We start from the raw sequence: 12193 nt of genomic DNA, 5'->3' as shown, positions 1-12193 counted from the left end.
TGCTAATCCAGACACTGTTGCTATCTTGCATGAAACAGAGTTGGACATTTAAAGGGCCCGAAGACCAATGTATTGATAAAGCTGCTCCTTTGTTACTGTGTTGAAATTAAAGGGCCGGAAGCCTGTTCGTTTGGTGAAGCTGCAGCTGCTAATCTGGACACTTGTGCTTGTTGCAAGGAACCCTTGCGATGCTAGAAAGGGCCGGAAGCCCAAGTAAAGAGACTGAACTATTGAGAGCTATTTTTTTTGTCCCTTTTTGGTTTGTAACTGGGTAAAAGCTGCAACTACAATGCAAAGTGTATCAAGTGCCATGGAGGAAATGATGAAGCAGCTGGTGCAGGCTAACCTCAGGCAACAACAGGCCATGGAGCAACAGCAAAGGTTGCATGCAGAGGATAAAAAGAGACACGAAGAAGCCTTACATGTCCAACAACAGGCCATGGCACAGCGGCAGGAAACTAATCGTTTGCTGATAGAGCAGATTGCTGCACTTTGAGAGACTGCTGTGACTTAACTGCAACGAGTGGAGGGGAGCCCCACAGGGCACTGATAATGTGAGGAGGGTTGTGCAGCGGGCCTTGCAAAAGATGGCACCTAATGAAGACATTGAGGCCTACCTCACCGTGAGAGAGTGGTGGAAAGAGAGAGACTCCCAGCTGCAGAGTGGGCAGAGGTGATTGCGCCATTTTTAACAGGGGAGCCCCAAAAAGCCTACTATGACCTCAGGTAGCAGCATGTCTGGGACTATAACAAGTTAAAGTTGGAGATCCTTGTGATGGAGATGTGGATATCATTCTTAATCCTGCAAGATGGCTCCCATATACTCCAGCTCTCAGACAACGTCTTATCTACGCCAAAGCACGAAGGTTTCACCCTCCCCAAAAGGACCCGCCTTCCTGATGTGTCACATATGACGCATGCTGTACTGCTTTCAGTGTGAGGCCATTACAATATGGTGCTTGCTCTTAGATATTTACATAGTTTGCATACCAAAGTTAGTAAAACAATGTACAATGTGCAGATGCCAAGTGTTATCTCTTTTCTTATTTTTGTATTCTAGCCAATGGAACAATGCCACGAGCCTTAGGGGGGATGCCTTCTCTGATGTACTTATAAACTGCTTAACTTCCTTGAATAAATGAGAAACTGCTTTGACCCTTGCCTGGTGTCAGTGTGATTTCTTTCATGCATGTAAAATCCTAGGATTACACTACTAATTTGGAGCAGTAGAGCAAACATATTTGGCTCTGGTTAAGAGCCGCTTCAACACTTGCTCGCCTTGGAGTCAGTCCAGCGGTACGTGCCTGGAGGGTCCACGACTGGAACTACAGTCAGGAAAAGCCGGCCAGGTCCAATATGTTTGATCTGGTCCATTTGGTGAGAAAATGGCTGAAGCCAGAGTCATCTAAACCGGAGAAGATCATAGAGAAGGTGGTGGTCGACCAATACTTCACGGCCCTCCCTGCGGAGCTGCAACGCTAGGTTGGACATGGAGATCCCAAGTCTGCTGACCAGCTGGTCAACCTGGTGGAAAGGTTTCTAACGACTGAGGATTACCTCTGTGATGTGCCTACGGTGCCAGCAACTCCCAGAAGTGCCAGATCTGTGACATCCGTGGGTAAGAGAGTTCCAGCTGGTGAAAGTGTGTGGTAAAATACATGAGGGAGCAAGGCTCCTGGAGGTTGGGCGTGGGCAAAAGACTGATCAGGAATCCCAGGGGCAATCTGGCCCTAGAAAGGTCTTCCCACATAGGAAACCAAGGGTTCCCCAGTGCTGGAGGTACCAGGAGTGGGGACATGTGGCTGCTTATTGCTCTCTTACCTCAGAGCCCATGGAGTGTAACACTAGTCAGCAAAAGTCACTGTTTGCAGAATCTTTTTGTGTGACTATACCAGAGCCAGAGACAGAGCCGCAGATACGTCCTGTGGTGGTAAATGACTATTCCATCAATGCTCTTTTGGACTCTGGTAGTTCATGAACGCTTAAAAGCTTAGTAGTGGGGGGCTATGTGCTGGTCAAACATATAAATGTACTGTGTGTTCACGGAGATACCAAGTTTTACCCTGTGGCCCGTGTCAAATTGGTGACTCAGGCTGGAACTGTGACTTGTGATATCGGGGTAGACAAGAGGCTCACATATGATGTAATATTGGGCCGTGACTTCCCATTATTTTGGGAGTTGTGGAAGAGGAGACACTTCTGCAGCAAGTGACAAAACTCCTGCAGAACCTGTACCTGTCCCTTTAAATAATGGTGCAGATGAGGTCGTGATTGGGGAAGAAGCTCCCCCTGTGGGTAAAAATGTAGGTGATTTGGAAATGTCTTGCAATAATGTTGAGAAGACACATATTAATACAGAGAATAAACCAGGTGGTATTGGTAAGCTAGTGCTTGGGACCCCAGATTATTAGAATGAATTTTGGGTCCAGGCAGGTGTGTCTCATAAGGGACTGAGAGCAGTGTCATATCAGATAGTAAATGGTAAGGAGCAGCCAGTAAGATACCTGAGTAGAAGGCTGACTCTTGAAGAAAAAAGGTACAGCGTTACGGAACAAGAATGTTTAGTCATTAAGTGGGCGGTGGAATCCATTAAATACTGGTTGGGGGTTAAAAGGTATACAGTGGTGACAAATTGGGCTCTGCTGGACTGGGTGTGGCGCAACAAAGAGATAAATAGGAAGGTGGCCAGGTGGGTCGGGTCGTTAAAAAAATTCAACTTTTCCATACAGCACAGGTCCAGGTGGCTTCTCTCCTTGCAGAATGTTAAATTCTTGGGGGATCATCACGACTGAAAACTGCAGGGTAACACGGATGCCCTGTCACAAGCATCCTGTTTTGTTGCAAGTGTCCACCCCCCACAGGTGTGAACAGAGGCGGGGAGATATGTGATAAAGTGCATGGCAGAGGTATGGTGGAGGTGTGTATTTCACCCGGTGGTTCAGTTTAGTTGGGTGAGATTACTGAAATCCAGAAATAGTGCTGCTTTAGCAAGGCATAGCTTGCTGGAGATTGTTTTGTTTAAAGGGAACCTGTCATCGACTTTGTGCTGCCCATACTAACGGCAGAATAAAGTAGTTTGTCATTTAAAAGTTAAAAGTATGTTGGTTGCCGAGAACAAACATCGCAATCATTGCAGACTGGCCTGGAAAAGAGTCCCGGCCACCTGAGAAGAGTAATGGTTATTCATAAATTCCTGCTCTCCCTGCCCACCTGCTGATGACTGACAGTCTTCTACCGAGTTTTCTCCCTTTCTGTCTAGGAGAGAACTGCCAATCATCAGCAGGTGGGTGAGAAAGCAGGAGATTATGAATAATTCTGACTCTTCTCAGGTAGATTTGACTCTTTTTAAGGTCTGTGCTGCAATGATTATGATGCTGGTAACCACTTACTTTTAGCTCATAAATAACACACCGCTGAAATCAGCATTTCTGTCACTATTTTATGCTGCCCACAGTGAGGTCAGCATAAAGTTGATGACAGGTTCCCTTTAAAGTTGTATGGGCTGGATTCCTTTGGACTGGGAGACAGGTTGGTAGTGGGAGTCTCTCAGTCCACACTTCTAGTCCACTACAGATATTACCTTTAGCTGAGGAGATCACGGGTGAGGTCAGCTGGGCTATAATCAAGGAGGGATAAGACAACCCACTGTGTGTGACTGGGGGAGGAAGTGACCCTACAGAGGGTTGGAGCCGGAGACCCTGTGCGTAAACTGCGTTTTTTTGAGGTGAGTCAGGGAGAAGACCTCTGTTTTATGGTTTATGTGTGTGATGGTGCTGAAGTGCCAGAATAAAGCACCATTTGGACTTGAACCCCGTTGTCATAGGAGAAGTCTGTGATTGAGGCACTTTGTATTTTGCTAGTTTACACTATGTTTGTGTTTCATTAACTTAGCTGAAGAAAGAAGCATAAGGTTTTGCACAATCAAAACTACTCCCTTTGCTGACTTGCTGAGAGCTCACAGACAATTCATAGATTATTTTCTTGTAAATTAGGCCACATGGTCCTGGTACATCAATGAACAAAATGCTGATTAACAGATGTTCTGTTTTACAGGCATGGATCTATTCAGGGGGTAGACCAGCAGGCGCAATAATAGATGCCTTTTTTTAAACAGATCTCTCGAGAGGTTCTGGAGAATGGATCTTTCCAGTCTCCTTTGCTACCCTGTCTAGGATAGAGGGTAGCATAGGATTCCCGGCAGAATCTTGATACATGCACCAAAATATGTATTTCATTATATAATTTAGGGGTTAATAATTATTATTTGAAGTATTTAAAGAATAGTTTACTTCCTGCCAGTTTAATTACAAATGGCGGTATCTCAATCTTCTAAATTAAAATCTTCTAGGTGGAGAAATCAACATAGAAGCAGATGATGGTTCCACAGTGCTTGCTGATGCAGCTACTGGAGGGAATCCAGATTGCATTGCTCTCCTTTTGGAATATGGCGCTAGTGGTAATATGCCAGATAAAGAAGGTTATCTTCCCATACACAAAGCAGCCTATGGAGGACATTATCTGTGAGTATTTTATTGTTAGGATACAAAATTGATAAAATATTTATTTAAAAAAAACAGACTAAATGGACATAAACTGAAATAAGAACAAAATTAAAGGGGTTTTCCGGGTTTAGGGCTCAAATTGGGTATAAGCTGTTCTTTATTTATAGACTACATATTAGTGGAGCATAGGAGCATTTCCCTGCTCTGAAGCTCCCCCTTGTCGTGCTGCATTGTGCAGCGCCAGGCTGTTTGTTTTGTGCAGGTGATGTCTAAAGTAGCCTTGTACTCACCGCCAAAACAGCTTTCAGTCGCGCTAGAGACCACCCATCTGTGTCGGTGACCTCCCCAGGCTCACTGCTAGGCGGAAGTTGCTGCTTAGCATAATGATGCAAACCCCAGTACGTCACTGTTACAAATCAAACAGAGCCTTGTGCTGCGCAATGCAGCGCGACAAGGGGGAGCATCGGCGCAAGAAAATGTTTCTATGCGCCACTATTATGTACTTTAGAAAAATGGCTAGCTCACAGTCAATTTGCTTATAATATTTACTTCAGAAAAAATTATAAAATACACCTAATAATACAATAAAAAAATTATAAAACACAGTCATGGTCCCTTTTAAATACCTAAGATGCGGAGCTCTCGCGTATTGGATCAGGATATATTTATTGTATATATTTAGTATATGTTATATTGTTTTTGATTAAGTAAATATTATATGCAGATTGTCTGTGACCTAACCTTTTTTTGAAGTTTTTTATAGCTGTTAATTAGTAGTTAGTTGGAGCATAGCCCTCCAGTTTACCACACTGGTGAGCATCTCTGTCGTTTTAATTATTATCCACTAATATGTAGTCTATAAATAAAGAATAGCTCATATGCAGGTTCAGCCCTGAACCCACAAAACCCCTTTAACCCTGACATGGAATGCTATGACTCTTTTACACAAAACATTTTGGAATCCTACAGGACATATACAGTTTTTCTCGTAAATAACACATTGTGATCCACCTTATTCTTAATTAAAATGTATGATTAAAAAACATAATATAGCCTTTCATGTGACCTACTGCTTAACAACAGTGAATGTGATTGGTCAAAGCCTTCATTAAATCTGCAGCCTTTAGACAACCTAAAATTAACCGAAGAACAACTGGTAAAACTGTGAGAAGTTCATGGCACCCAAAGGTCATTGATGCCCATAAAGTGCATACAATGCGCACATGAGCATCAGAACTGTACCATAGAGCAATGAAAGAAGGTGGACTGGTCTGATAAGTCATGTTTTTTATAATGTGGATGGCCTATGCGTGTGCGTCACTTATCACCAGGAGGCAATATAGGCAAAAGAAGTGTAATACTCTGGACAATTTTCTGCTCGTTAAACCTTGGGTCCTGAAAGTTATTTTAACATATACCACCTAACCTAAAAATTGTTCCAAAAACCAATACAACCCTTCATGGCAACAGTATTCCCTAATGGCAGGATAATGCGCCCTGCCACAATGCAAGGATTGTTTGAGGAACATGACAATGAAAGAGTTTGAGGTTCCTCCAAATCCCCAGATCTCAATTCATTTGAGCAACTGTGAAATATGCTAGAAAAACCAAGTCTGATCCATGGAGGCCCACCTCGCAACTTACTGGAGTGGACTTTAAAGATTTGCTGCTACGGTCTGGTGCCAAATACCACAGAACGTCTTAGGAAGTATTGAAAGTCCATGCTTTTGTGGTTCTCAACTGTTTTGGTGGCACAACTGGGACCAACACTTTATGGCTTATCCATGTACGTCCTGCACAGGGATTATTTTAATTTCTACTTTTAAACATAATTGCATAATTAATATACCAGGTTATACCTATCCAGTTGCTAGTTTTAAAAACAACATATTGCACTGAGCATTAAAGGGAGTCTGCCACTAGAAAGCCCCTTTAAGAAAGAGATGCCCTTCCTAATTCTCGACATCAACATTTCTGCTCATCCATAGAAAGAACACCTAATCGACGCCTTATCTTGAAGGAGTCTGTCTGATGACAGATTTCCTTTAAAGTAAAAGTCCTGCGTATGTATTTTAAATAAATTCAGCTGCCCATAGATGCCATCCACCTTGCTGAAGGGGTTACCTGTTAGTTCATCAATACGATTTGTAAGAGTGACATAGATTCCCATTATGCTTCTGCTAGATTGTGAGTAACATTTTAATATGTTTCCCTTTAGTGCACTAAAATATCTTATTCCTGTAACATCACGACATGCAATTAAAAGAAGCGGATTAAGTCCTATTCATTCTGCAGTGGATGGGCAAAGTGTGCAGTGCCTAGAACTACTCATCGAAAATGACTTTGATGTCAATGACCCCTTAGCGGAACATTTATCTGAAAATTATGGTGATAAAAGAATGACTGCATTGTTCTTTGCGGTGTCCAATACAGACGTTTTATGCACAGAGATACTATTAAAAGCTGGGGCTAATCCAAACTTGGACACTCTAAATTGTCTCTTAGTGGCTGTACGATCTGGAAGCCATGAAATTGTTAGACTTCTCCTAGTTCATAATGCCAATGTAAACTGTTACTTCATGCTTGTGAATGATACTCATTTTCCAAGTGCAATACAATATGCCCTCAATGATGAAATCATGCTACGGATGTTGTTAAATAATGGATACCAGGTTGAGAGGTGCTTTGACTGCATGCACGGGGACATGTATGGAGGATCACATGTATGGAAAAGCTCAGAAGAAGTGGTACCTGGTTGGACATCTTGTGTCATAAAAGACACCTATGTGAGTAGCCTTAATAGGGGAAATATTTTTTACTGTATTGCCGCCTTCCATAATGTACTAATTTACTTTATTGCCCTGTCTTTAGAAACTATTTTACCTGACCTATAACATAAAACGTTATAGTTAAATTACTATCCAGGAGGGAATGTAGCTGCAGCCTCTCTCTAAGGCCCCTTTCACACGGGCGAGTATTCCGCGCGGATGCGATGCGTGAGTTGAACGCATTGCACCCGCACTGAATCCCGACCCATTCATTTCTATGGGGCTGTTCACATGAGCTGTGATTTTCACGCATCACTTGTGCCTTGCGTGAAAATCGCAGCATGCTCCTCTTTGTGCGTTTTTCACGTAATGCAGGCCCCATAGAAATGAATGGGGTTGCGTGAAAATCGCAAGCATCCGCAAGCAAGTGCGGATGCGGTGCGATTTTCACGCACGGTTGCTAGGAGGCGATCGGGATGGAGGCTCGATCATTATTTTCCCTTATAACATGTGCCACCAATGTTTTTAATACTAGGGTGGGGGGGGGGCGCACTGCGCCACCAATGCTTAATACTGGGGGGGCTTGGGGGGGAGGCGCACTGCGCCGCCAATGCTTAATACTGGGAGGGGGGGCGCACTGAGCCACCAATGTCTAATACTGGGGTTGGGGGGGGGGCGCACTGCACCACCAATGAAGATTAAAGGGGTTGTCTAATACTGCGCCACCAATGTTTTTAATACTGGGGTGGGGGGGGGCGCACTGCGCCACCAATGCTTAATACTGGGGGGGCTTGGGGGGGGAGGGAGGCGCACTGCGCCGCTAATGCTTAATACTGGGAGGGGGGGCGCACTGCGCCACCAATGTCTAATACTGGGGTCAGGGGGGGGCGCACTGTGCCACCAATGAAGATTAAAGGGGTTGTCCAAGTTATATTTATTGATGACCTATCCCCAGGATAGGTCATCAATATCAGATCGGCTGGGGTCCGACACCCGGCACCCCCTCTGATCAGCTGTTTGAAGAGGAGACTCGCACGGTGTCAGCGCTGCCTCCTCTTCACTGTTTACCTTCTAGCCGTTGCATCTGCAGTGGTGAGCAGGTGTAATTACACCCAAGCCGTTCCATTCATTTCAATAGGAAGGCTTGGGTGTAATTACACCTGCTCCCCACTGCAGATGCAATGGCTAGAAGGTAAACAGTGAAGAGGAGGCAGCGCTGACACCGTGCGAGTCTCCTCTTCAAACAGCTGATCGGAGGGGGTGCCAGGTGTCGGACACCAGCCGATCTGATATTGATGACCTATCCTGGGGATAGGTCATCAATAAATATAACTTGGACAACCCCTCTCTCTCATTTATTCATATACAGGAGGCGGGAGCTGCAGAATCACATAGCCGGCTCCCGACCTCTATGAGCAGTAGCTGCGATCCGCGGCACCTGAGGGGTTAACTACCGCAGATCGCAGCTATTGCTCATAGAGGTCGGGAGCCGGCTATGTGATCCTGCAGCTCCCGCCTCCTGTATATGAATAAATGAGAGATTAAGCTTCATTGGTGGAGCAGTGGCCATAGCTCCTCCCCTCCTCTTGTCCCCTGTCCTTACATTGGTGGCAGCGGCAGCAGCAGCACAGGGGGAGGAGACACTGCTGCCTTCTCCCCTGTGCTGCTAAGGGGAACACGGAGAGCGCTGACAGCAGCGCGATCTGTGTTCCCCATACGCTATCGGAATATCGGCAAAATAAATGCCGATACCGATAGCGTTCAAAATCCTCAATATCGGTAAATCCGATAATCGGTCGATCCCTAGTTAAAAAAAATAAAAATAAAATTTAACTCAACTTAGTCCACTTGCTCACGAAGCCCGACATCTTCTTCTGTCTTCATCTTAGCTCTGTGTAGCAACAGGACCTGTGGTGACGTCACTCCAGTCATCACATGATCATTCACATGATCTTTTACCATGGTGATGGATCATGTGATGACCGGAGTGACATCACCACAGATCCTGTTGCTGCACACAGCACAGAAGACAGAAGGAGATGCCGGCTACGCAAGCAAGTGGATTAAGGTGAGTTCAATTATTTTTTAAAAATTTTAACCCCTCCAGCGCTATTTTACTATGCATTCTGTATTCAGAATGCTATTATTTTCCCTTATAACCATGTTATAAGGGAAAATAATACAATCTACAGAACACCGATCTGAAGTTCACAGAAGTTTGGGCTTGGGTACCAAACATGCACGATTTTTCTCACGCGAGTGCAAAACGCATTACAATGTTTTGCACTCGCACAGAAAAATCGTGCGTGTTCCCGCAACGCACCCGCACATTTTCCCGCAACGCCCGTGTGAAAGAGGCCTAAGGGTTTATGCACATGACTGTTGGATGTTTTGTGGACCATAAATTGCAGTCCTGCAAAACGCGGATATTGGCCATGTGCATTCTGCATTTTGCGTAACGGAAGGGCCTGACCCTAATAGAACAGTCTTATCCTTGTCCATTATGCAGACAATAATAGGACATGTTCTATTTTTGGGGGGAATGGACCCCAAAAGAACGGAACAGACACGGACAAAAAATACGTTTGTGTGCATGGGTCCTAAAGGGAGAGAATTGTCATCTTCCTTGTGCCAGAAAAGTGGGTTTAAAAAGTTGCAAGCTGTGTGTTTGCATTTTTTTAAATGCAACTTCTTAACCACTTCAACCCCGCTAGCTGAAACCCCCTTAATGACCAGGCCACTTTTTACACTTCTGCACTACACTACTTTCACTGTTTATTGCTCGGTCATGCAACTTACCACCCAAATGAATTTTACCTCCTTTTCTTCTCACTAATAGAGCTTTCATTTGGTGGTATTTCATTGCTGCTGACATTTTTACTTTTTTTGTTATTAATCAAAATTTAACGATTATTTTGCAAAAAAATGACATTTTTCACTTTCAGTTGTAAAATTTTGCAAAAACAAAACGACATCCATATATACATTTTTCGCTAAATTTATTGTTCTACATGTCTGATAAAAAAAAATGTTTGGGTCAAAAAAAATGGTTTGGGTAAAAGTTATAGCATTTACAAACTATGGTACAAAAATGTGAATTTCCGCATTTTGAAGCAGCTCTGACTTTCTGAGCACCTGTCATGTTTCCTGAGGTTCTACAATGCCCAGACAGTACAAACACCCCACAAATGACCCCATTTCGGAAAGTAGACACCCTAAGGTATTCACTGATGGGCATAGTGAGTTCATAGAACTTTTTATTTTTGGTCACAAGTTAGCGGAAAATGATGATTTTTTTTTTTTCTTACAAAGTCTCATATTCCACTAACTTGTGACAAAAAATAAAAACTTCCATGAACTCACTTTGCCCATCACAAAATACCTTGGGGTGTCTTCTTTTCAAAATGGGGTCACTTGTGGGGTAGTTATACTGCCCTGGCATTCTAGGGGCCCAGATGTGTGAGAAGAAGTTTGCAATCAAAATCTGTAAAAAATGACCGGTGAAATCCGAAAGGTGCTCTTTGGAATGCGTGCCCCTTTGCCCACCTAGGCTGCAAAAAAGTGTCACACATCTGGTATCGCCATACTCGGGAGAAGTTGGGGAATGTGTTTTGGGGTGTCATTTTACATATACCCATGCTGGGTGAGAGAAATATCTCGGCAAAAGACAACTTTTCCCATTTTTTTATACAAAGTTGGCATTTGACCAAGATATTTATCTCACCCAGCATGGGTATATGTAAAATGACACCCCAAAACACATTCCCCAACTTCTCCCGAGTACGGCGATACCACATGTGTGACACTTTTTTGCAGACTAGATGCGCAAAGCGGCCCAAATTCCTTTTAGGAGGGCATTTTTAGCCAGGGTAGTACAAATACCCCACATGTGACCCCACTTTGGAAAGAAGACACGCCAAGGTATTCAATGAAGGGCATGGCGAGTTCATAGAATTTTTTTTTTTTTCTCACAAAGCCTCACTTTCCGCTAACTTGGGACAAAAATTTCAATCTTTCATGGACTCAATATGCCCCTCAGCGAATACCTTGGGGTGTCTTCTTTCCGAAATGGGGTCACATGTGGGGTATTTATACTGTAAGGCTCCATTCAGACGTCCGTATTTGTTTTGCGGATCCGATCCATGTATCCGTGGATCCGTAAAAATCATACGGACGTCTGAATGGAGCCTTACAGGGGGGTGATCAATGACAGGGGGGTGATCAATGACAGGGAAGTGATCAGGAAGTCTATATGCGTGATCACCCCCTTGTCATTGATCACCCCCCTGTAAGGCTCCATTCAGACATCCGTATGTGTTTTGCGGATCCGATCCATGTATCCGTGGATCCGCAAAAATCATACGGACGTCTGAATGGAGCCTTACAGGGGGGTGATCAATGACAGGGGGGTGATCAATGACAGGGGGTGATCAGGAAGTCTATATGGGTGATCACCCCCTTGTCATTGATCACCCCCCTGTAAGGCTCCATTCAGACGTCCGTATGCGTCTTGCGGATCCGATCCATGTATCCGTGGATCCGTAAAAATCATACGGACGTCTGAATGGAGCCTTACAGGGGGGTGATCAATGACAGGGGTGTGATCAGGGAGTCTGTATGGGGTGATCAGGGGTGATCAGTGGTTCATAAGGGGTTAATAAGTGACGGGGGGGTGTAGTGTAGTGTAGTTGTGTTTGGTGCTACTTTGCACAGCTACCTGTGTCCTCTGGTGGTTGATCCAAACAAAAGGGACCACCAGAGGACCAGGTAGCAGGTATATTAGACGCTGTTATCAAAACAGCGTCTAATATACCTGTTAGGGGTTAAAAAAATCACATCTCCAGCCTGCCAGCGAGCGATCGCCGCTGGCAGGCTGGAGATCCACTCGCTTATCTTCCGTTCCTGTGAGCGCGCGCGCCTGTG

The 12193-nt window shown here is 44.4% G+C and overlaps 1 protein-coding gene across 4 annotated transcripts in view; it reads left to right on the top strand.

Annotated features, from left to right (window-relative positions):
- The window catches only part of ASB15 (ankyrin repeat and SOCS box containing 15), an 83146-nt gene that overhangs the window by 64212 nt on the left and 6741 nt on the right, over positions 1-12193 (top strand). For all 4 annotated transcript variants that reach the window (XM_044276945.1, XM_044276944.1, XM_044276941.1 and 1 more), the window contains 2 exons: positions 4349-4520; positions 6721-7288. In XM_044276945.1, the coding sequence (XP_044132880.1) occupies positions 4349-4520; positions 6721-7288 (740 nt within the window). The remainder of the gene's footprint in view (positions 1-4348; positions 4521-6720; positions 7289-12193) is intronic.

Source organism: Bufo gargarizans, chromosome 2, assembly GCF_014858855.1.
Source record: "Bufo gargarizans isolate SCDJY-AF-19 chromosome 2, ASM1485885v1, whole genome shotgun sequence".
Lineage (NCBI taxonomy): Eukaryota > Metazoa > Chordata > Amphibia > Anura > Bufonidae > Bufo > Bufo gargarizans.
This window is presented reverse-complemented; position numbering and strand designations above follow the sequence as displayed.